Source organism: Pongo pygmaeus, chromosome 15 (assembly GCF_028885625.2).
Source record: "Pongo pygmaeus isolate AG05252 chromosome 15, NHGRI_mPonPyg2-v2.0_pri, whole genome shotgun sequence".
NCBI lineage: Eukaryota > Metazoa > Chordata > Mammalia > Primates > Hominidae > Pongo > Pongo pygmaeus.
Genome location: NC_072388.2, coordinates 29192033 through 29218422, shown reverse-complemented (window position 1 = coordinate 29218422; position 26390 = coordinate 29192033). Strand labels below are relative to the sequence as shown.

Sequence of the window (26390 nt, the reverse complement as noted above, 5' to 3'; positions counted from 1 at the left end):
AACTAAATTTTCTTGCTAAAATAAGCTTATCTTTTCCAGATTGTTTGCCTGCTAACAGTTAAGCTTCAGAATATAGGTTGATCAACAAAGGGAGGGCTCATTTGAGAAAGGGAAAATGTTAGATTTGTTCAAAAGTACTATTTTACTTACAGTTATAGAGGGCATAGGAAGATAAATTTCATGGCATGAGTGTGTGTGTTTGAGCGGAATTTGAAAACGTAACAGTAGTGTATAGTTTGGCTTACACGTGGCATAATTAGTATGTTTTTCATTGTGTCAGTCTAGAGGATTATGCATTTATATAGGACTTTGTATTTGTTAAGAGGTAGGTGGGTTGTATTCATAGTAGTAGAAAAGTTTTTCTAGCTGGGCACGGTGGCTCATGCCTGCAATCCTAGCACTTTGGGATGCTTAGGAGAGAGGATTGCTTGACCCCAGGAGCTCAATACCAGGCTAGGCAGCATGGTGAGACCATCTCTACAAAAATAAAAAATACAAAAATTAGCTGAGTGTGGTAGTGCATGCCTGTGGTCCCAGCTACTCTGGAGACTGAGGTAGGTGAATTGCCTGAGCCTAAGAGTTCAAGACCAGCCTGGACAACATGGTGAGACCCTGTCTCTACAAAAATTTTTTAAAAATTAGCCAAGCTTGATGGTACATGCCTGTGGTCCCAGCTACTGGGCAGGCTGAGGCAGGAGGATCACTTGAATCCAGGAGGTCAAGAGCCAAGGAGATCAAGGCTGTAGAGAGCCATGTTCGTGTCACTGCATTCTAGCCTGGGTGACAGGGCAAGACCTTGTCTCAAAAATAATAATAAAAATTAAAAAATAAATAAAAGTTTTTCTTGCTATATAAGAATTAGAGAAAGTATTTGTACTTCTATAAATTTCAGTTTTTATTTAATTAGTGCTTAATGGGCCTTCAAATATGCTTTTAAAAATTGATATTAATATTGTCTAGTATCCTGTTATATACTAGTACAGTTTTCTCATTGCTGATAAGACTTCATGTTTTTTATTTGAAATTGTTTTGTTGCATTTATTATATTTAGAATATTGGATAGGTTTAGAAAGAAAACGAAGACATGAAATTTGCAGTTGAAAGATGCTCTGCACAATAGAGTAAAGACTACTACTAAATGAAATCTGCTTTCATCTTTTGGCAGCTTTTGAGAAACTAGGATTAGAGCAGGGAAGTTTCATCATTTCCTCAACTTGGCACTGTGTCATACTGAAGCTATCTGGCTATAGTATGTAAATAATATTATATAATTTGGGATCCTCAGTTTGAACAGTAACTTCCATAATATCTCCTAATTTCTTTCCCTTCTATATCTCCCAGTTCATGTGTACAGAAAGATTTTGACTTTACATTGTCTGTAACAAAACTTTGTCAAGCCTTTATTATGTTTCACATTAACTATCATATAATTAAATTATTTACAAGGTAGTATTTAATAAAGTCATTTTATGTTACACACAAATAAGAGAACATTGAAAGATCAACAAAAGCTTTACAGAAGAGATGGAACTGGTGTGGAGGAATGGGTAGAATGGGTAGAATTTGGATAGGCTGAGGTGCATGTTAGAAGATAAGGAAGTGTGTGTTTGTGTGTGTGTGTGTGTGTGTAGAAAGCCTTCTCACCTTTCTGAGAATGAGTGAGGACAAATATGACAAAATACTGCAGAAGTAACCTCGGTGAACACTGAAACTATATGGAAACTGTTTTGACTGGAAAATGAAGGGAGTTTGTATTGTGGATCATTAAAAGATAAGATGGGGTAGAAAAAATAGGATCAGATCATGAAGCACATGAAAGGGTTAAGTACATGATTTTAGTTAACTTTGATCCAAAGAGTGTGGAAGTGCTACTTGTGGTTTCTGAGTGAAGGGAGATATAATAAATGTGATAATTTTGGAAAATTAATTTAGTTGTAGTATATAAATGTGATTGAAAGTAAATGGAGCTCGGAGATAGAAAAACCAATTAGGAGTCTGTTGTAGTAATTCATAAGATTGAAAGCCTTGATTAAAGTCAATAGAGAGATAAACTTGGAGAATACTTTAAAGGAAGATCCTTTTTTAAAACCAGCCCCCGCCGTTTTATAATTTTACAAGTTGAAGAAGAATTAAGTTGTAGTTGCAAAATTTTAGGAAGCGAAATTAAATAAATAGTGGTGGTAGTCATTTTAAGTGGGAAGGTTACAAAAGGGAGCTATTTTGTGAGAAAGAATAATGTTTATGTTCTTTTATGTTGAATGTAACTGGTGGTTGGACATCCAGTAGACAGTTTTTTGTTTATTGGAGAATTTGTTTACAGTCATTTCTCTGTGGGGGGGAAATCCTCAGGTAACACTGAGTTTCTTCATTATTATTAGTTAGGAAATTCAGACTACGTAACATATTACCTAATCCAGAAGTAGAGTTGTTTAAGCATTTCTAAGAAATTAGGAGTTACTTTAAAATAGGACCAATAAATGTATAAAAGTCCACCTATTTCCACTAAGTTTTACCATCTAATTGCCTGGCATTTTGTTAAGGATACATAGATGCGTAATAGTTCTTAGAGTTACTTACACTCAGATAGCCACAGTGAACTTACTATATAGCAGTCGAATTCTTCCTTTAATGTTGATGTTAGTAAATATAAGGTCATAATGTTTGACCTTGGACTTAACTATTTTATTTTTTTAAACTTATGTAGATTATAAAACATTGTCTTTTCAAAGTATTTTTTTCTGACATTCTTAAAACTTTTCTTTCAAAATATATGATTCGAAATAAATAATTCTGCTATTTCTAAAGTTCAGAGTTAAAGAATATTCCACAATGCTACAGAAGCTTTTGAGTTTTATATATTTTGGCCTGAATTATCCAGGCAACAGCCAAAATTCTTGCCTTATATTAATGGCTAATGACAGTGCTGACTTTTCATATCATGAGAAACTCAGAGATCTATCTCATGGATAAATCAGGTTTTTCAGATTTGGGAAAAATGAAAAAAATTTTTGAAAGAAATTGGGGTTGATTTGTTAATGACAAATTTGTACTAACATGGCAGGAAAATATCCATGGAAACACCAGGGAAAGTTAATTGTTTGTTGCACCCTCATAAAAATTACTTGTACTTATTCCTTTGTTAAGTTTTTAAAACAGTGAATTATGTTGAAAAGCCCTTGTTTTATTCTTTACACTGGTAAATGTTAACCTTAAACACCAAAATTTTCCTTTGTTTTAATGATACCTTCTGTGTCTGTGAGCTTACAGAACTTTAAAGAACTCTCTAAAGTATTCTATGGATATATATATATCTCTTTAGAGAGAGATATATATGTAATATATATATGTATCTTTATATATATCTCTCTCTCCACAGAAATAGTAAATATTTAAACTCAATGTGTTTTGGGGGATGGTATGGAAAATGGAAGACATCTTTAATTTTCTGATATTTTAATAACTGGGACTTGTTAATAGTCTGTTTTGTTAATAAATTGGTTTTAAAGGCTGCCGGAAAGTCAAGCGGTAGCCATTAAATGAACCTCTACTGCTGACATTAATTTACAGGGGCCAACAGGACAAAACTCTACGACATGATAGCTGATCTGGGAGATGATGAGCTGCCCCACATCCCTTCAGGAATCATTAATCAGTCTAGGTCAGCCTCTACTAGAATGACTGATCATGAAGGTGCAAGAGCAGAGGAAGGTACAAAATTTAGCTACCATGTTTATTTACATTTCGGAAGACCTTAAATCCAAATCACATCTTAATGCAACTAGGCTACTGTTTAAAATGCTGATGATCATTTTATATGATCTTTAGAGAAGGTGTTGGGCAAGCTCTTTATGTAATTAATTAGGGATTTTGACATTTCTGGTTTCTATTTCTTTATATTTTGTTTTTGTTTTTAATGTGAGGAGTTGTTTCCATCATAGGTGAATTCGGAGTCTTTTCTTAAATCTGGTTTTAACTACAGATCCAGTAATGGGAAAATAGTAATTTATAAAAACAAACTTAAAATAATACATATGGAAAAAACTACTCATTTTGTCTTATTGCTTAAATTTAGCAACTAATAATAATTACGACTTACTAGAAGACAACTGTGGTGCCAGGCATTGTGCTTGGAACCTTTTTTTTTTTTTCCTTGAGACGGAGTCTCACTCTGTCTCCCAGGCTGGAGTGCAGTGACATGATCTCGGCTCACTGCAACCTCTGCCTCCTGGGGTCAAGCAAGTCTCCTGTTTCAGCCTCCCAAGTAGCTGGGACTATAGGCGCACACTACCATGCCCAGCCAATTTTTTGTATTTTTAGTAGAGACAGAATATTACCATGTTGGCCAGGCTGGTCTCGAACTCCTGACCTCAAGTGATCTGCCTACCTTGGCTCCCAAGGCGCTGGGATTACAGGTGTGAGCCACAGTGCCCAATCTGTTACTTTAAATATATATTACTTCAAAAAATATATGTCACTGTTACCTAAATTAATCATTTGAGAATAAGGCAGCATCATTATTCTTTAACTTGGTAGCAAGTATATGCTACCTAGTAATGAATTTTATAAAATTTGCCTAAACCAGAAATGTGTAGGAAATGAAAGTACTACTTAAACATTTTTTCCAAAATTGATTTTAGCCGAAGATATATAGGTACAGTTGAATCATGTATAACTCTAAGTCTAGATATTTATAAGTATTGAATCTGAATTTTTAACCAAAGATTATTGTGACATATGAGATACAGTAATTTGGCATATGTATTAAATTTAATTGATGTTATTGCCTTTGCTGTGTAAAGAGGGTTTGTTTGATGTCCCAGTCAAACATTTTTAAATGCATCTTGTTCCCTTTTGAGATTTCCCTAGTGGCACAGTTTCCTTACAATTAAATAATTTTGCATTTTTTCCCTCTCATAATTTACCATTTACTTCACTCACCTTAAAAAAAATCACTAAAATAACAAAATCATTCAAAACAAAATGAATGAAAAATAAAAGTGTCTGTTAATTTTTTCAGATCTCATTTCCACTATTGAGATATATTCCTGTTTTACTTTAGAAGTATTTTCTAAAATACACATAGCAACTCTTTTTTTTTTTAATTTTATGCATTTAGTGGTGATTTTGCTTCGTTTTTGGTCTGTTTTGCCAAATATGCATAGTACAACTTGCTAAAATTTTTGTAATTAATGTACATTTAAACTGCAGGTTTTGCAGTTTAAGGCAAAGCCATGTTAGCAGTGTGGACCCTTTTAAATGTTTCAAACCAATGACTTATGGAAAAAGCCAGTCAAGGCACACTCTACACAAAAACCAACTTAGAGCTCTCTGTGTGTTTGTTTATGTGTTATGTGTGTGTTTTAAAGAAAGAATATAGATCAGTGATCTGTTTCTTGATGCTAGTAGGAGGGCGAGGGGAGAGATTTGATAAGTGTGAACCTCATTACAGTTTTTGAAGTATCGATCTTACTAGAATTTGTTATTTAAAGAGATGTGAGTTTGACTTCAAGCTAAGAAGGCAGCTTTGGAGTACATAATCTCCTTATTTTCAGTGGCAGTCCCCAACTTCCTTCTTTACTTTTGAAGTCCGTGTCCTACCTCATTTTATAAAGAACAAATGTCTGTTTTCTAGGAGTGGTACTTCAACATTACAATCTTCTAGACTATTGCTGCTAAAGACTTGAGACCTACCATATTGCCACTGGTATAAATGGAATCTGTTACCTGGACTAAGTTCTTGGGAAAAAGAGTTCAATATGCGAGCCACAGGTCTCCTTCATCATAAGTGTCCATCAAAAGGAAGATTAGTTATAAAAGTCTGAAAAAGACCTTGTATTTTATAGACCCATTATACTAGTATTGTTATATTACTTGATGAAATCTCTTAGGCCTCCTAAATTTCCATCATTAAGTTAAAAACTAGGGCAGGCATAGTAGCTCATGCCTGTAATTCCAGCACTTTGGGAGCCCAAGGCAGGAGGATCACTTGAGCCCAGGAATTCAAGACCAGCCTGGGCAACATAGCAAAACTCTGTCTCTATTAGAAAAAAAAAGAAGATATTAAAACTACTTTTTTTTAGGCCGGGCGCGGTGGCTCACACCTGTAATCCCAGCACTTTGGGAGGCCGAGGCAGGAGGATCACGAGGTCAGGAGATCGAGACCATCCTGGCTAACACGGTGAAACCCTGTCTCTACTAAAAATACAAAAAAATTAACTGGGCGTGGTGGCGGGCGCCTATAGTCCCAGCTACTCGGGAGGCTGAGGCAGAAGAATGGCGTGAACCCAGGAGGCAGAGTTTGCAGTGAGCCGAGATCACGCCACTGCACTCCAGCCAGGGCGACAGAGCAAGACTTTCAAAAAAAAAAAAACCTGCTTGTTTAAATAATTATATTTTTCTTTGAATTACTAATGACATTTTTATATTATGGGTAATTATATTACCATTAATAAAATGAATTTTTAGGATAGAAATTAGTTCCCTCTGCAGGGAAATAAGGGCAAACAAATGAGTAGCTGCTGTGATTACCATATGCCACAGTGATGGGTAATATGGAAAGCAGAGGTAATAGTGTAAAAGAATTTTTGCACATGTATGTGTAAATAAATACTGATTAAGCAGAATAGCTTGCAATATCTACATAAATATGTCATAAAATATATGTGTGTATATAGAGAAAAGGACAGAAATGTGGTCATATGATTAATTAGAAATGAGTATAATACTAATTTTTTGTTAAGTACAATTAATCCAAAACTCGAGTAAAACTGATGTCCAGACACTTCCCTTCACATGCTCCTAAATTGGTCAGTGGCTGATCAGAGATAGTCTTGCAAAATCATTTGTTATGTTAAAGTTATTTTATTGGGCTTTTGAGATTTGTGTCAGTGAATGTTTGTATAATTGTGAGTGGGAGGAACTGTGGCATTTTGTTCTGACTTTTCTTAGAAACAAATTCCCTGAGCTTAAAGTAAAAATATTTCTTTGTCTAGAGAAAAATGCTTTGAGTAAATATTATCTAATGACTTTTATATAATTATCCTTAAACATAAGTTTAAATTATTGATTTTATAGTTTTTAGCTGCTTCTGGTATTGCCAGTAACTGCATACTAATAATTGGTAGGAAAAGATCAAAAGATCAGTGCTACAGATTATTCAGATTCAATAAGTGTCATCATTGAAAGATTAAGTACTACTTAATATCTCTATATATTTTCTGTCAGGTGCTTTCAGATTCATTTTAGATCAAGTAGCTGAATCAGAGCTGCATTTTAGAGCCCTATTTGAGTCAGATTATATAGCTTACTTTGATAGGATAAAATAATAAAATAACAAAATATTCCAAGTAAAGTTGAATTTTATTTTGCCATAGTATATATATGAATTGTATCTTCTCAGAATTATTTCCAGTAGTATTAGTGATGACTGTCAAGTTCCATTACACCTGTTGTGTTTCCTGTAGCATATTTATATCATTTTTCATGGGAATTTTTTAAAAATTGATAATCAGCTTGATTTTTTGTATGTTTCCCTTTTAAATTTGCTCATGAAGTTTAAGTGTGTTTTCATATATTGAGTTTTATATTATGATTTGAGTATTTCTCCCTTGTTATCTTAATGTTAAAATTTTGCTTTCAAAGCATATTTGAAATGATATTGAAGATTGTTGCTTAAACTATGACTTACAACAAAATATTTAGATAATAGTCATTCAATTATGGCAGAGTTTAATTGGTCAATAGTATGTATAGAAAGGAAAACACATTTTAAATAATTGGAACTGCTAATATTAACATGAAAAGCTGTAATAATGCACATGATATAGTTGAGAAAACTAAGTGAAACTCAACCTGAGTTTAGTTTGAAATTGAAATGGCAAATCTGATCAGAAATTAAAGCTCTGTGGTCAAGATTACTTGCTTCATTTTAGAATGTCATGGTAACTAGAATGGGACATTAAAATAAAAATCATAGTCAAAGCTTTAGAGCTGGAAGACAGGCTGGGCGCGGTGGCTCACGCCTGTAATCCCAGCACTTTGGGAGGCCGAGGCAGGTGGATCACTTGAGGTCAGGAGTTCAAGACCAGCATGGCCAACATGGTGAAAGCCGTCTCTACTAAAAACAGAAAAATTAGCCCGGCATGGTGGCGGGCACCTGTAATCCCAGCTACTTGGGAGACTGAGACAGGAGAATTGCTTGACCCTAGGAGGCAGAGGTTGCAGTGAGCCGAGATCGTACCACTGCATTCCAGCCTGGGCGACAGAGCAAGACTGTGTCTCTAAATAAATAAATAAATAAATAAACAAAGCTGGAAGACATTCTGAAGACCACATGGATTAACCTTTTATAGAAAGGAAACTGACATTGTTGGTGGAAGAACTTTTTCCTAGACCATGGCTGTTACTGAAGGGACTGAACAATTAAAGCTTCATTCTAGTGAACTGATATAGTATATAGCTGACTGTAAATCATTTACATTTCAATGTTTGTACTAGTTTTTATCAGGGACTAGGATGCCTAGTACTTCGTTAGAAAGCAGAAGGACTTAGCGACAACCTATTAACATTTAAAAAATACTGTATGACTACTTTGAGGTCCTTGAGGTCCATGGTAGAGGTTTCCCCCCATGAATGCAAAAATCTGATATTTAACTCCATTATTTAATCAAAATTTGTCCTATTTCTTATTTAACATGTAAACTATAGTTATAATTGTACTGAAGTGATAAGAGATTTAGACAGACAAAGCTTTTGTGCCCCAACTTCCACCCCAGAATAATATATCTAGTGCACATTTTATTTGTGGACAGTTACTACACCACAGTTCCAACACATTTGTTTAACACTGCTTAGTAACAGGATTTTTTGAGTAGAAGTGGGAAAATAAAAATTAATTATATTACTGAATATTGTAACTGTTAAGTGCTTAAATTTTCCCCACAATATTGTCTTGTACTGTATGATTTTTCAGCATTTAAGAAGCGGTTTTGTTCTTTATAGCTGAACCAATAACGTTTCCATCTGGAGGAGGCAAGTCATTTATTATGGGTTCTGATGATGTTTTGTTAAGTGTACTGGGCCTTGGAGACCTTGCAGACTTGACGGTAACAAATGATGCAGACTATAGTTATGATGTAAGTGCAGTTTTATTTTTAATTTTTTAATGATTTAATAGAAGGCTCCTTATTTTTTGGAATCACTTATAAAACAGAATTAATGTCAAGGTGCATGGAAAAGATAAGTTTGTGTCAATGTGTTGATTTGAAGTGACATGTAGTTTTTCTTTTATAACTACTTTCTTTGTGGTATTTTAATTTTTTTTTTAGGTATTTTGGTGGATTAACTAGAAGTTTGAGATGATTAATATATATTGGTCAGTAAATACATCTTGAGTAGTCAACTCTCAATTATCTCAAATTGAGCCATATTTTGGTGTTAACAAGAAAAAAAATAACCTGAATCATATATTTGCCTTCAGAATACTTCTTAAAAAGCATGTTTTGTTTTTGAACTTTTATTTTCTTAAGGAAATATTTTAAAGTTTCTGAACATTTTAAAGTTAGCTTGCATCATTTCCTGAATACTTCTTCATTAGAGGGTTGGGGAGTGGATGGAAGGGATGGGGAGTCCAGTGTTAGAGGTGAAACTTGTCTTGGATTTAATTTTTTCTAGACATTAATATTTCAATTGAGAGTTAACTATACTTGTTAGGTCTTTATGTTAATTGCAGTTTTTCAGCAATTTTTTTTTCTTTTTATGATGAGTTTCTTTTTTCCACGTTTTATACTTAACATTAGCATGCTTTTTAGAGACAGCCTTTGGTGGGCTGGATTGTTCTCATTAATATATTTTTTTAAGTATATAAGCGACTAAATTCCAGTAAACTTTTGACTGCTTTAGAAGTGGTTTCACAGCCTATCTTTACAGATGGAGAAATGTGAAGGTAAAAAGATAAACCTCTGTCAATATCAAGAATTATGAAAATGGGATAAAAATATTCTTAAAGGGTCTTTAGTTCAGACTTTCAGAAAGTACCTTAACTTGCTGCCTTTAATAATTTCACATGCTAATACATTTTCTAAATGACAACTTTACTGTTAATACTGTACCGTTGGATATTTGTAATAACTTATGTAATTATTTTTCATGTAAAGTATTGCAGCATTGGTAGTTATTTTGTTCTCATCTGACATTTAATAGGAGCTTTGGGTTTAGCTTAATAGGTAAAAACAGATTAAGGAACTCTTCATTTGACCTAGGCTATTTGTAAGGCGAATGAAATTATTCTGAGTTATTATTAAATGATAAAGCTTTTTTAGAAAGTTTTAAAGGTACATTAAATTTCCACTGGACATTTTAGCCAACAGTTTTAAATATATGTGTTAAACACACCAAAAAGAAACAAACACACACTCCACATGCCTTCCAGTTTACTACTTTTACCACTAAATATTGTGCTCTTTCCTTTTAGTTGCCTGCTAATAAAGATGCCTTTCGAAAGACATGGAATCCCAAGTATACACTACGTAGCCATTTTGATGGAGTACGGGCATTAGCTTTTCATCCTGTAGAACCTGTGCTGGTTACTGCTTCTGAGGACCATACCCTGAAACTTTGGAACCTGCAAAAAACAGTTCCTGCCAAAAAGCAAGTATTTTAATGTTAGCCTGGTGTATTTCTTCCAATTTTGCTAATATAAGTAATTATTCCTCGTTATTGTTGCATATCTTTAATGCACACATTTGATCTAATGACTATTTAATATCAACCAGTGATTCATAGTTATTTAATTGCCTTCTTTTCCCCTACCCTTTTTCCCCCTCTTTTAGGAGTGCCTCTTTAGATGTAGAGCCTATCTACACATTTAGGGCCCACATGTAAGTTTTACTGAATTGGTATTTAATTAACATCATAATTATTGTTAAATATTATTTATCAGTCCTCAAACCTTGTAATTTTCTCAGTGTTTTATATTAGAAAAGATGTATTACTTGAATAATAGCTATTTAATAATTGTATTGGTGAGAATATGAATATAATAGTACCATTCAGGCCAGATGCAGTAGTTCACACCTGTAATCCCAGGACTTTGGGAGGATGAGGCGGGCAGATCACTGGAGGTCAGGAGTTCGAGACCAGCCTGGCCAACATGGTGAAACTCTGTCTCTACCACAAAATACAAAAATTAGCTGGGCATGGTGGCATGCGCTTGTAGTCTCAGCTACTTGATAGGCTGAGGCAGGAGAATCGCTTGAACCTGGGAGGCGGAGGTTTTAGTGAGCAGAGATCACCACCGCATTCCAAGTCTGGGCTGGCGACAGAGTGAGACTCTGTCTCCAAAAAAAAAAAAAAAAAAAAAAAGTGCCAGTCAGATGTACATGTTCTCTTAAAACAGTTTTTAGATACTACATAAATTCAGAGGTTGGGGGAATAGAGATTTGAGTTTCTTCTTAGAATTTATCAGTAATTTTTTTTTCCTCTCTTCCTACAATAGTGGCCCTGTTCTGTCATTAGCTATTAGTTCTAATGGAGAACAGTGTTTTAGTGGTGGTATTGATGCAACCATCCAGTGGTGGAATATGCCGAGTCCCAATGTGGATCCATATGATACATATGGTAAGTAAAATGATCAAAATGTATTTTTTTAAGTGAATGGAGCTGACAAAAGTAAATACTTCAAATATGATTACAAGGTTATTTAAAGCTATATTAGTCACCTCATTTAGTTCTTCCATTTGCTAATAAATTGCTTTATTAAAGAGAAAAATTAGGAAATGTCATGCCATGGGTATTTAGGCCTGTGAATTGATACTTTCTCTGTTGTTAAAAAAACTATATTGATTAAAATGTTAATTTGGGTAGTAGTTACAAAAAGAAGGAAACAAAATGTAGTCTAAGTAACAAAATTTTGAACTTAAATAGTTTATATATTTTAAAAATATTAAGCCAAAGACAGTGGAACCAACAGCAAGGGTGTAAATCATTAAAACTTTTTGGAGCCAAAAAATTTTTTTGTTATTCTTAGCTCATATCTACAAAAACATTCTTAATTTCAAAATGGAAAAAAAAAAAAAAAAAAGAAAAGAAACCTCCTTTGACTTACAAATGGAGCTTTTAGAAATCTGTTCTACAGAAACACCTACCTGTACCTGTGTTCAAATATATTTGTAAGGGCACTGTCAATAATTATAAAGTTAAAACAAAATGTTTATGAACTCTTTGTTCTTTTTATTTAACACACACTTTGTGCCTACATTAGCTAGGCATTGTGGGTAAGCACTATGTCAAGAAATAAGATTTAGTCTAATGGAAAGTAGAGACATCAAACAAATAAGCGAAGGGATGGGATCTGTGGTTACAAATTGTGATAAATGATAAGAAGATAGAGTACTGTGAGAGGGAGTAACAGGCAGAACCTTCTCTAGAAGAGTTAGTCAAGAAACGTCTTTCTAAAATAGTGACATTCAAGCCAAAATCTGAAGGATAAAAGGAAACTTTATCAGTAAAGAGTTTTAAGCCAGAAAGTTATCTGATAAATGTAAGGTTTTAAAAAGGTGACTGTGTCTGTTGTGAGAAGAATAAATTGGGGGCGAGAAGAGTGGAAAGAGAAATACCAGTTAGGAGGCTGCTGTCATATAGTAGTCCGGTAAACTAGGTGACAGACGATATTGCCAAGATTAGAGTGGTGGTAGCAGAGCATTTAGAAGTGGTTTTAAGATACGCTGAGCAAGTGTGGTAGAATAGACAGGATTTATTGATAAATTATGTTGAGTAGATAAAGTGATGGGTGGTGACTCTTAATTTGATTGTATGTGTTTAACTGCTTTACTGAGATAATTTACATATCACAAAATTCACCCTTTTAAAGTATACAGTTCAGGCTGGACACAATGGCCCACGCCTGTAATCCCACCACTTTGGGAGGCCGAGGTGGGTGGATCACTTGAGGCCAGGAGTTCAAGACCAGCCTGGGCAACACAGTGAGACCTCATGTCTACCAAGAATTTAAAGATTTGCCAGATGGGGTGGCACATGCCTATAGTCCCAGACACTCGGGAGGCTGAGCTGGGAGGATCACTTGAGTGTGAGAAGTAAAGGCTCTAGTGAGCTATGATGGTGCCAGTGTACTCCAGCCTGGGCAAGAGAGTGAGACCCAATCTCTCTCTCTTTTTTGGAAACAGTCTTGCTCTGTCTCCTAGGCTGGAGGGCAGTGGCGTGATCTTGGCTTACTGCAACCTCCGCCTCCCAGGCCCAAGCCATCCTCCTGAGGAGCTGGGACCACAGGTGTGAGCCACCACACCGCACTAATTTTTGTATTTTTTGTAGAAATGGTGGCCATGTTGCCTGGGGTGGTCTTAAACTCCTGGGCTCAAGTGATCTGCCTGCCTCAGCCTCCCAAAGTATTGAGATGACAGGCATGAGCCACTATGCGCAGCCACAAGACCCCATCTCTAAAAAAAAATTTAAAATAAAGTCTACAGTTCAGTAGTTTTTACTATGTTCACAAAGTTGTACAGCCATCATCACTAATTTCAGAACATTTCAAACATTCAGAACATTCAGTCCTGAGTGTTTGATGTGAGTAACTGAGCATGTGATGGGAGCATTTATTGAAACGGGGGCAGAACAGGTGTGAGGAGATTTAAGATGGTGAGTTCAGATTTTAGGCATGTTAAAGGATGACAATATCAAGTAGGTAATATACAAATAAGGAGCCCAAAGTGATCTCGATTGAAGTTAAAAACATGGACAGTCTTCTCTATACAGATGATACATTAAGCTATAAGAATGGGCAATACTGGGAGAGTGTATTGTTTAGTGTAAGAAGAGAAGACAACCTGGGACTAAAGTCCTCAGTAACTGACACTGGGAGGGTGGCTAGAGCAAGAGAGCCAACAAAGGAAACTGAGGAGGTGTGACCCAGGAGACAGAAGGAAGTGCAGGAGAGTGTGTGAAATCATGGAAGCGCACACTAAAGAAGAAACAATTTTGAGAAGAAAGAAGCAGTCTGTGCTTTCAAATGTTGCTGAGAGGTCTAATAATATGGTATAAAGTTTCTTTTTTATAAGTGACTAGTAGGTCACCCAGGTCTTGGCCAGATAGAGTTTGGACGCTGCAGCTAAGACTGAAGGATGAAGGGACCTCTGGATAATCTTTCATGTCAGACTATATGGATGAAAAGCAATATAATGGGAACAACAACAAAATGTTTTGTATCATCAAAGAAAAGTATTAAATTTGATAGTATAGGGATCATCATTAGCAAGGATTGTTTTGGTGTGGTAATGGTATCAGAAACCAAATTGGAGTGATTTGAAGAGTAAACAGGAAGTGAAAAGCGTATTTCTATTGCTGGGTAGAAGGGGTGGTAGGGTAGGATTAATGAAGATTTTTTGTTGAAGAGATTCTGGAACAAGTTTTTTTTCACTATGGTAATAATCCCAAGGAGGAGAATTTGTGTAGTAGAGAAGCAGTAGACATTACAGCAAGTTAGTGACATCTGGTACTAGCCTTTGATAGGATGGAGGACAGACTCCTTGCTTGTATCTGGAAGCTAGGAGAAGATACCTTTAGACACTAATCATTTGTATATTATGCAGCAAGAAGATGGGGGATAAGAAACATGCAGCATTTGAATGCTGTATTTTCTCAGTGAAGTATGAGGCATAGTCATTCATGAGGAAGAGAGGTTGGGAGCTGTGAGAATTGTGGAGATGATAAGAACCATTCATGGAAAGTGGGAGGAGTTTTCTAGAAAAACAGGATTGTCAGACAAACTATGCTCAATGTTATCAGCTGTCAAATGTCTGTCAGTTAAGGAACAGATAAATAAAATATGGTATATCCATACAGCAGAATATTATTTGGCACTAAAAATAAATGGAGTATTGATACATGCTTCAACATGGATAAACCTTGAAAACATGTTCAGTGACCAGGAGGTCAAGGCTGCAGTGAACTGTGACCTTGCCACTGTACTCCAGCCTGGGTGATAGAGCAAGACCCTATTTCAAAAAGAAAAAAAGAAAACATACTCAGTGAAAGAACCCAGTCACAAAAGACCACATATTGTATGATTCCATTTATAGAAAATGTTCAGAATAGACACATCTATAGAGACAGAGCATTAGTTGTTGCCTAGACTTGTGGAAAGGTGGGGAGGAGGAATTGGGGGAAGTGACTAATGAGTGATGAAAGTGTCCTAAAATTGATTGTAATGATGGTTGTATAACTCTGTGAACAACATAGCAAAAATCATTGAATTACACACTTTAAATGAGTGAGTTGTATGGTATGTAAATTATATCTGTATCTCAAGAAAGCTGTTTTTTTTTTTTAAAGCATATGTTCCTTTATAGAAAATTGTGAAAATACAGAAAAATGTTGATGGGAGGAGGGGATAAAAGTAGGCCATAACTCTACTCTTAGATATAGCCACTATGTACACTTTAGTTTATCTTCTTGTGGCCTTTATGTGTGTTCTTTATGCTCAGTTATATGGTAAGTTTTCTTTATGTATCAAAGTTTCTTTTAAACTTCTTTTACCTAATTTTTTGTTTGTTTGTTTTTTCCCCAGAGCCAAATGTTCTAGCTGGCACTTTAGTTGGTCATACAGATGCAGTTTGGGGTCTTGCTTATAGTGGCATAAAAAATCAATTACTGTCTTGTTCAGCAGATGGCACTGTTAGATTATGGAATCCACAAGAAAAATTGCCATGTATTTGCACTTACAATGGAGATAAAAGTAAGTAAATTTTGCATCTGTGAGAAAAGTTAGTTTTTTAAAAAATTTGGAATATATAAAGGACAAAGTAATTGATGTATTTCTTTACTGCTCCAAAGAAAATATTGAATGAATTTTGTAAAAGTTAGGATAATCTTTTTACTCATTTTTTTGAAGTGCTTTGCAACTGTGTCCCATAGTGCAGTGCTTTTTTACCTTTTTTGTATTCCATTTTTTAAAAATGTAAAACTACTTGTATATAACAGTGGAATAGACAAATGAGGATACTCATAGGGACAACAGGAGGCACAGCACCTGTTCCAGATGACTACCCACAAAGACCAAAGGGATCACAGTCTCAAGCATACCTATAAACCATGTGTTCCATTACCCTGAGCACACTAGTTGAGTAGTCCAGCCGTAATCACTGAACCCCTAACTGGAACAGTACAAATTGGGTTATTTTCATGATTTTAAATATTTTCCTATTTAAAAAGCCTTTAACCAGTTTACCTTTTGAAGACATTTACTGGTCTTATTTTCCAAGTCATTTTTAATTTTTTTAATTAGACCTTTTATTTGTACATAAAAATACATATTGTTTTAAAACATTTTAGGTGAATAGTAAATATATAATTTTGTGTCTCTTAGACACCGTAGTGATTGTACTAATTTTCAGTTATCCAAGCTTTAGAGGTAAGAATTCATTTAGGTATTTGTTTCTGGCTTCATCTAGATAGTTAATAGCTTGGCTCCATATTCCATCTTATTGTGCATTGATCTGGCTAGTTTAATTTAGTATGTTAAAGAGAGAAATTGCTGTTCAGGCCATTTTAGGGTAAAGTACTGCATCAGCTGATTCCAGAGTCCAAGCCATTTTCATGAGTCCAAAAATCTGACTTGTATTAGCTGCTTGATAAGGCCTACAGATCTCTGACAGGTGAACCAGTCTCCCAAAACGGTTATGTGAGAATGCTAATTTATCATTTTACAGTAAGAAGTATAATTGGCAAATTGGCCAAAAGACTAGGATTTAATGCCTTAGAAGAAAATGTGTAATAGAACAAATAAGTTTTGCATGTATTTACTCTTTATGAACTCTGTAGTTATATTTTTCTTATAATATTAAATAGAATGCTATAAGGTTTTTAAATAATTGAGGAAAAGATATTTCTTATCTCACCATCCTGACACAGTTGTGTTCCTTTTCATTATTAACAGTATTTCAAGACTGTTTGAATTCCTTTTTCTGATTAGAAAAACAGCGATTTCAAAAAGTAGAGATTTCATAGTAATTTTACTTTGTTTACATTGTCTGTCTTTGGGCTCATTTCAGAGCATGGAATACCTACGTCAGTTGACTTTATAGGCTGTGATCCAGCTCATATGGTAACCTCTTTCAACACTGGTAGTGCAGTAATTTATGATTTAGAAACATCACAGTCATTGGTGATACTTTCATCACAGGTAGATTCTGGTAAGTTTTCGTGGAGTTTCTTTGAAACCTTAAAAAGGGTTATTACACAATAGAGGGTGATCTTTTAGCTAATTTTCATATTTTCACTATTTGAATTTGGGATGGCAAATAATTAGTTTCATAATGTTACAGTTATTTATATTATTTCTGCTATTTCTTCAAATTTTGCTTAAAAGCTTGGGTGGACGTATGGGAAAAGAGGAATGACTAGAGCAATATGAAGGTGAAAGTAGAGAAAATAACATAATGAACCTAATGTACTCAGCATTCAGTTTTAATACCTATCTATAAATGCCCAGTATTACACATGCGGTGTGTGGTGTTTTACAGTTTATTTAGATAGGGATCACAGAAGATTTATGTATTGCAGTTGGTTGATAGGTCTCTCAGATCTCTCTTCATCCATAGATTCCCCTTCATCTCTTTTATGTTCTTTTTTTTTTTTAATTGATGAAATTGGCTACTTCGTCTTGTCAAGTTTCCGACAGTCTGGATTTTGCTAGTTGCATTCCTGTGTTATTATTTAACGTGCTTCTCTATTTCTATTCACAATTCTCCTGTGAATTGATTATAGATCTAAAGACTTATTCAAATTCAGGTTCACTATTTTTTTCTTTTAAATTTTTTTAAATGTTTTTGGCAACTTTACTTCATAAGAAATTTGTAAGCTTTTATCAGAGGTAAGTATTTTCTGGTTGTTTATGTTTCTGTGATGTTTTCAGTCTGGATTATTGCCTGGGTTCATTCATTTTCTATTGAAAGATTTTCTAATTTTATCATTCCCTCTCCATTTATTAGCTAGATTATTCCTATAAAAAAGAACATCTCTTTATCAACAATTTGGTTATCTTGGAGTTAGTGTGTATTAAGGAAAAAGGCAAGATAAATGATTGGGTTTTGGTTTTCCCCTTTATTTACCAGTTTTCAAAATAATGAATTGGTTTGCTAGCACCCTGTAAAGGTGACCAGTTTGTCTTGGGTGGTGTTTTTGGTATCATCATACTCTCTTATGGATATAAATGTATTTGATGTGTTTCGATCCATTGCAGGTATTATCTTTATTTATTGCTGTTCAGATCCTTTCATTTTGGCCAGTGGGGCTTATTCAGTGGGGCTCAGGTTGGCTCCTGAGTCCTTTTGCCATGACCTTGGTTGTTGTTGATAGCTTCCTGATACGACATATGACGAGATGTTCTAGGTTCATCTTGTTCATTTTGTGCCCTAGATCTGAAATCAGCTATTTATCTAAGGAGTTGTGGTTTCTTTTAGTGGGAAATGGCATTTAGAGACTACAGTTGGGGTACTAGGCTGTTGAGTTGATCCTCATGGTCTTCATGGCTCCTGGGTTGTTCATTGTGTTAGGCTTTTTCAATGGACAGAGCTAAGAAATAAGCATTTTTTAAAAAGTAAAATACTTCCACTTCAAATTCAGATTTATCTTGATTCTCAACAAAATTGTTTCTCATTTTATTTACCCCACAGTGTACACAGAATCGTCTCAGTAATAATACCATTACCACCAAAAGATCGAATATTGATAATAAAACTTTGTAATTAGGGTATATTCCACTAGAGGTATACAATCTAATTTCTGTGCTTTAAAGTCACTTGGAATAGTTCCTTCCTTTGTAGTTATACCACCAGTTGGATATACTTAAGTTCGTTTGTTTAATTTTGCTTTTGATTTTCATTAATTTCTTTTAGAAAAACAACTGTTGGCTGGGCGCATCAACTCATGCCTGTAATCCCACCACTTTGGGAGGCCAACGTGGGAAGATAGCTTGAGGCTAGGAGTAGAGACCAGTCTGGGCAACATAGTGAGACCCCATCTCTACCAAAAACTTAAAAAATTAGGTGGGCATGGTGATGTGTGCCTGTAGTCCTAGCTTTGGAGACTGAAGCAGGAGAAGCACTTGAGCTCAGGAGTTCAAGGTTACAGTGAGCTATGATCGTACCATTGCACTCCAGTCTAGGCGACAGAGTGAGACCTTGTCTGTCTCTTAAATTGTTTTATAATTATGTAAAATATTTACATGGTGCCATGATCAGATCTTAAACCAAAATTATCTTCTAAGTCTCTTTCCCAGTATCTCCTCAAACCTATTTTTTAATTACTCTACATAGGTAACTATATATATATATGTATGTATTTTTTATGTGTTTAGGTGTAATATATGAGTTGCGGGACATATGCAGAATGAATGATCTAAAGTCTATTAATATTGAGGATTTTCCCCCCATTTATTTGTTTTGATATTTCTCTGTTCTCCCTCATCTTTAATAAAAAGTTAATAAGAGCTTACTGGTAAAGAAAAAAATCTCATCTTTAAAGATCATTAATTCCAGTTCTTTGTTTTTTTGTTTTTGTCAGTGTAGGTAGATGGGGGTTGTTCCTTACAAACATCTAACTAGCAATTGTGAATGTTTTCCTTCTTTAAACACGTGTAACTCTTATATGGACTGTGTATTAGAAGTAATAATTGTGGATCTTTGAAAAATTCTAAACTACCTATAATAAAGGGCGGCATTAAAGCACTTCTCAGTTTTTCTAAATTTGAGCCTAGTACAGTCTATATTATGGGACATAATAATGTAAATGTTTATTTTTTAAAAATCTCTCTAGAGTCCTTGTTTGGTTCTCAGATTTTTTGTTTTATGCAAAAGGTTTAGTTTTTAATGATTTTTATATTTTAGCACGATTAAAAAGGCCATTATCCAACTTCTTATTAAGGGTTTGAATTTTAACATATTGTTTTCCTTTATTTTTCAGGTTTACAATCTAATAATCATATCAACAGAGTAGTAAGTCATCCCACACTTCCTGTTACAATAACTGCTCATGAAGATAGACACATCAAATTTTTTGACAATAAAACGGGTAAGCAAATTGTCTTCTTTTCATATTAGTAATACTGTAAATTTGAGATGATCAAAAATGCTGTTTTATGTAAGATATATTGAGTTTTCAGATACGAAATTGCCAAATGAAACCATTTTAACTCAAATTTTTGCTTTTCTTAATGTTGCACCGCTTATAATTTATGTTATTTTATCCTTAACTAGACATTATACCTTGCCTAACTATTACGATTTCTTCAAGTCATGTTAGTTAAATGTAGATCCTTCCATTTGAAATTTTTTCCTCATATTCTGTTATGAATAAGTATGATGGAAGAGTTAGGTCTCTTTCTGGTGTTTGGCATTTCCAATTTTTTTTTTTTTTTGAGGCAGAGTTTTGCTCTTGTTGCCCAGGCTGGAGTGCAATGGTGCAATTTCAGCTCACTGCAACCTCGGCCTCTTGAGTTCAAGTGATTATCCTGCCTCAGCCTCCCGAGTAGCTGGGATTACAGGCATGCACCACCATACCTGGCTAATTTTTTTTGTATTTTTAGTAGGGATGGGGTTTCTCCATGTTGGTAAGGCTGGTCTCGAACTCCTGACCTCAGATGATCCACCTGCCTTGGCCTCCCAAAGTGCTGGGATTACAGGCATGAACCACCGCGCCCGGCCGTCCAATATGTTCTTAAAACTGTGTCTCAGTGGATCAAATGACATTATAGTGCATAGTGTTTATTATCATCTTCCCTGTATTTCTTGTTGTAGGGAAGTATACCAATTGTATTGAAATCGAATCAGATTTTAACTTAGCCATAGATGTGTGGTGGTTTTTTGTTTGTTTGTTTGTTTTGGGCCTCTTTTTTATCTAGTCATTACCTAGAGTAGTACATAATATATTGCTTGCTCTCTTTCAGGAAGGTCTGACAGCTAGAAAGGCTACTTTGAGGAGAGGCTAAAACAGTCAGGGTACTGAAGGACTTCTAAATAAGAAATGTAACTGTTAACTGCAACATTGTTACAGGGTAACAAATTATCAAGTAAGATAGTGACCCAGAATTATAGGTTTCTCTTTGAAGATTATATAGAAAATGGCAATATGTTTTTAGTCTGTAGTCTTAACGATGAGACCCTTTTGTTCAAACAGCACTTTCATGGACAGATTCTTTTTAACAAATTGCAGACAAAGTGAATATTTACAGATCTACATTGTGCACAGGACATAAGATTCAAGTGGATGTTCTTTAAAAAAAAATATTTTAAATATTTATTTTTTTTTTATAGAGACAGGGTCTCACTGTGTTGCCCAGGCTGGTCTTGAACTCCTGGGCTCAAGTAGTCCTCCCATCTCAGCCTCCCAAAATGCTGGGATTACAGGCATGAGCCACTGCTCCTGGCCAGTGTTCTCAATTTAACACTTCATCAAATCAATCCTTTGAACTATTTTTATGAAACCGATAATGTTTTTCTCTGCTGCAAGAGCAGAGAGGTTAATTTCCTTTGTGTTTGTAAAAAGATTCCTTTTTATTAATTATTGAAGATTTACAGTTATATGAGAAAGTTCAGGAATTGTAGTAGTTATATTAAAAGCAAAAAGTGAGAGTCTGTAAAGCTATTAGTAGAAATCAAGAAAGTGGTCAGTAAAAGCTTACTCAATATCAAATAAGCAGCATATAGTCTTTCAAATTGTTTCCAAATTCCACCTATTTGTTATTTCTGTTAACTAGTACCTTACCTGTAGTATGAAGATAATTGAAGCAGTAGGCTCCAAATAATAGGAAAAAAAAAAAAATCTTTTTTTTTTTTTTTTTTGAGCCAGTCTTGCTCTGTTGCCCAGAGCTGTAGTGCAGTGGCACCATCTCAGCTCACTGCAACCTCCGCCTCTTGGGTTCAACTGATTCTGGTGCCTCAGCCTCCCGCATAGCTAGGACTACAGGTGTGTGCCACCATGTCCAGCTAATTTTTGTATTTTCACCAAGTCGGCCAGGCTGGTCTTGAACTCCTGAGCTCAAGTGATCTGCCCGCCTCAGCCTCCCAAAGTTCTGGGATTACAGGCGTAAGCCACTGTGCCTGAACACACACACACACACACACACACACACACCACACACACACACCGTTGAGTTACATGAAACTATGAGTTGTCTTCAGATGTGTGTGTTTTTTGTTGTTGTTGTTGTTGTTGTTTTGTTTGTTTGTTTGTTTGGAGACAGAGTTTCATTCTTGTTGCCCAGGTTGGAGTGCAGTGGAGTGCAGTGGCACGATCACGGCTCACTGCAACCTCTGCTGCTGGGTTCAAACGATTCTCCTGCCTCACCCTCCTGAGTAGCTGGAATTATAGGCATCTGCTACCACGCCTGTCTAATTTTTTATATTTTTAGTAGAGACAGGCTTTCAGCATGTTGGCCAGGCTGGTCTCGAACTCCTGACCTCAGGTGATCCGCCCACCTTGGCCTCCCAAAGTGCTGGGATTATAGGTGTGAGCCACTGTGCCTGGCCTGGATATGGTGTTTTTAAAGAAGTTCTTTAAAAACTCATTTAATTGTAAAATAGATTGTCCCCATTACTGCTATTTCTGGTTAGCTAAGTTGTTTTTAATAGAGTATTATTTTATAAAATGAGTTATAAATTTATTGAGTGTTTATATCTGAAACATGATAGAACTTTATGCTATGAATAGGTTCAATAATTATTTAAATGACCCCGACCTCAGCCTCTTGAGTAGCTTGGAACTACAGGCACACCTCACCACACTTGGCTTATTTAATTCCAGTTTACATGATTTTGAGCCTTTGATGCAATCCTATTGTCATTGCTTTACAGTGTCTATCAGATATTGTCAGATACATGTTACACAGATGTCTTTTTTAGGAGTAATTATCAGAGAAAGTTATGCATTTGAATTAAAATTCTCTTGAAAACATTACCATAGTGGTAGATGTACCCTTAAAACATTATATTAAGTGAAAGAAGCCAGACATAAAAAGCCACATATTGTATGAGTTCACTTATACGAAGTATCCAGAATAGGCCAGTCTATAGAAGGAGTCGATTAGTGGTCAGGGGTTGGAGGGACAAATAGGAGTGACTGCTTAATTGGGTATGGGGTTTCCTTTTCCAGTGATGAAAATGTTCTGAACTCTAGAGAATGGAGATGGTTGCATAACATTGTGAATGTTCTAAAAGACACTGGATTGTGTACTCAAATGTTTACAGTGGTAAATTTTATGTTGTGTATATTTTACCACAATAAAAAAGTTGCTATAATGATTGTTTTATGTCGATGCTATATTGTAGTTTCTGTTCTCTCGAGTTAGTATTTGTGAAAACTTAATCAGTTCTCTGTTATGTTTTGTTTAGGTAAAATGATCCATTCTATGGTAGCTCACTTGGATGCTGTTACAAGTCTAGCAGTAGATCCTAATGGAATCTATTTGATGTCTGGAAGTAAGTCTTAAAGTCCTGTACTGCCCACAGACTTTATAAAAGATTGTTACTCAGTAACAAATTTTATTTGTTCTTTTACAGGCCATGACTGTTCCATCAGATTATGGAATTTAGACAGCAAGACATGTGTGCAAGAAATAACAGCTCACAGAAAGAAATTGGATGAATCAATTTATGATGTTGCTTTCCACCCATCAAAAGCATATATAGCTAGTGCAGGAGCTGATGCCCTTGCCAAAGTATTTGTATGAATCAACAAAAACTTGCATCATAACAAGATTTGCTTGGACAGAAAGAGGGTCTGCATCACTGCCATCAAAAAGGTTACTGATATGACACTACATGTGATCTGCCTGGTGAAGGCTATTTGGGGCAGGCACAAATTGGTGGAAATCACATCTTAATGTCAAGCTCATTAAGTTAACTGTAATTATTGTATTTTGTGGGACAAAGAAAAAAGGACTCCAGTATTTGTGGCCTGTACTGGATATGAACTGAGCGTATATCTGTTTTTAGGTGTCTTTAAGCCAATGTGGAGTCTGATCTTTCAAAAAAGTGTTTTTGTTTTTTTTTTTGTTTTTTTTTTGGACTCTGTGTGCTGCCTTAGGGGTTAGGAATGTGGTGCTCTTGTTGGGGGAAGTGAGCTCCAAGAGTAGCTTTTTTTCATCTCTTAGTGATCTTCTGTTTATCGGTTGAATGCCACAGATTCCCTTTTAAACTTATTTTGCTTTAAAAAAAAAGAAAAAGAAAAAGAAAATTTAACTTAAAATATTTTAGCATTAGTTGCACAAAATGTTTGGATAAAATTCTAGTTTTTATAAGTCTTTTTATATATTTAGCCTGTCACAACAGTGCTCAAGATTGTATTGAAGTTTTTCTGCATTATACAACCCTAAAACACAGAGATCTCACTGACCCGCTGCCCTGTAACCACTTTCTTTCCTTCTTTTGCCTAATACAGCTCAGCTAAGTCCTTCCATAAAGATGCTAAATAACTTTCATCATCACATAAATGTCTTCATAAACCAAGGACTATTAAGTGTATTAAAATGAAACAGTGGGGTTTAGTACTCCAAATGAACTCTTAAAGAAAAAAAACTAATCTTGGCATCCTATCACTATGTGATATTTTGTACATCTTACTGTATTTACAAGTTTATTTATCAAGGATTATCCATCTTGCTAATGGCCTATTATTTATTTCACTTTTTGTTGGTCTTTATATCCTTTTATTAATGTGCTAAAGGAACCTGTATATCTATTTTGGAACTCTTTGAATAGTCTAAAATAGACTAAAAATGGAGTATTTTATAGTTTAAATTACAAACCAAGGTGGTTCCCCCTAAGATACATATCTTGGTTTACCATGATTCCAAACAAAACTAACTTGTTTAAAAATATTTGGAGTAAAATTTTATTTGCATTACAAATAGGATACAAAAATAGTTGAATCAGGATACAGAAATCTGCTGTGTTTTGACTAGTTATCCCTGTTTTATTTTTTTAGATGTGCTTAATTTTATGGTGTAACTAAAGATTTTGTTTGTGTAATGCATGATTAAGACAATAAAGTATTTTTTCTAGTCTTCCAAGAAACTTTTCTGATCAGTTTGCGAGTTTTGATGAGTTTTGTAAGGTTTTTGTTTTACAAACTATGAATCAGCAAATTTTTAAGATTGTACCACATAGCAAACATACAGCTGTTGAAAAATAATGTATATAAAATGCATATAATAAATATTAAATTGTGTACCTGTATGTTACTGTTGGCTACATCATTTTGTGTTGAATAATAAAGTGCAATACTTTACTCTCCATAATTAAACTAGGAAATGGAGATTTCTTAGTGAGTCCTTCATTTTTATGCTGTTCTTTCAAACTTTGTACTACTTATTGATATTCTAATAAGAGTAGATCACTAACACTATTAATAATGTCTAAGTATTTCACCCCACTTGAGGATTAAAAAAAAAGTCTTCTGTTAAATTATGCAATTCAAAATAACCACCAAAAATGCACAGGTGCAGTTTTAAATAATTTGCTTAGACATCCTGTTAACATTATTAAATCTGAATTTCAGTTAATGGCAGTGTTTTTCCTATTTGCCATACCTGTTTCCACAAAAAAATTCAGCAAGGAATAAACTACATTGAATATTTAGGTTAGTTGGTGCAAAAGTAATTGCGGTTTTTGGCTGGGTGCGGTGGCTCAGGCCTGTAATCCCAGCACTTTGGGAGGCTGAGGCGGGCGGATCACGAGGTCAGGAGATCGAGACCATCCTGGCTAACACGATGAAACCCCGTCTCTACTAAAAACACGCACACAAAAAATTAGCCAGGTGTGGTGGCGGGCGCCTGTGGTCCCAGCTACTCGGGAGGCTGAGGCTGAGGCATGAATCCGGGAGGCGGAGCTTGCAGTGAGCTGAGATTGTGCCACTGCACTCCAGCCTGGGTGACAGAGACTCCGTCTCAAAAAAAAAAAAAAAAGTAATTATGGTTTTTGCCATTTCAATGGCAATTACTTTTGCACTAACCTGTTAGTTAAAAATTGTCTTATAAATAATGTTAAACAATATTTTGAAACTTTTCTTCAATAAGGTAATATCCTTTGTCTTTGAAGGGAATTGCAGATGAAATTAGAAGGGAACACTAGAAAACCTATGTGTAAAATTCAATTTGAATGCTTGCTGCTGTTGCTGGGGGAAGAAATTACATTGTACATTGAGAAATTTTGTCATCTACCATAAAAATCTAAGTGGCAATTTTAGTCATTGATGAAAATCTGAAACTTCTCAAGTTGTTGTTTTTGTTGTTGTTGTTGTTTTTATTTTTTATTTAATTTTTTTTTTTTTGAGTTGGAGTGGAGTTTCACTCTTGTTGCCCAGGCTGGAGTGCAATGGTGCGATCT

At 35.0% G+C, this 26390-nt stretch overlaps 1 protein-coding gene across 4 annotated transcripts in view; it reads left to right on the top strand.

Annotated features, from left to right (window-relative positions):
• STRN3 (striatin 3) overlaps window positions 1-25316 on the top strand; it is a 129996-nt gene extending 104680 nt beyond the window's left edge. For 2 of the 4 annotated variants that reach the window (XM_054448288.2, XM_054448287.2), the window contains 10 exons: window positions 3568-3708; window positions 9001-9134; window positions 10472-10647; window positions 10830-10877; window positions 11495-11616; window positions 15578-15745; window positions 17061-17201; window positions 19972-20079; window positions 23397-23483; window positions 23565-25316. In XM_054448288.2, coding sequence (XP_054304263.1) covers window positions 3568-3708; window positions 9001-9134; window positions 10472-10647; window positions 10830-10877; window positions 11495-11616; window positions 15578-15745; window positions 17061-17201; window positions 19972-20079; window positions 23397-23483; window positions 23565-23734 — 1295 coding nt within the window. In that variant the 3' untranslated portion in view covers window positions 23735-25316. The remainder of the gene's footprint in view (window positions 1-3567; window positions 3709-9000; window positions 9135-10471; window positions 10648-10829; window positions 10878-11494; window positions 11617-15577; window positions 15746-17060; window positions 17202-19971; window positions 20080-23396; window positions 23484-23564) is intronic. The other 2 variants (XM_054448290.2, XM_054448289.2) reach the window with 1 other exon arrangement.
• The last annotated feature ends 1074 nt before the right edge of the window (window positions 25317-26390 follow it).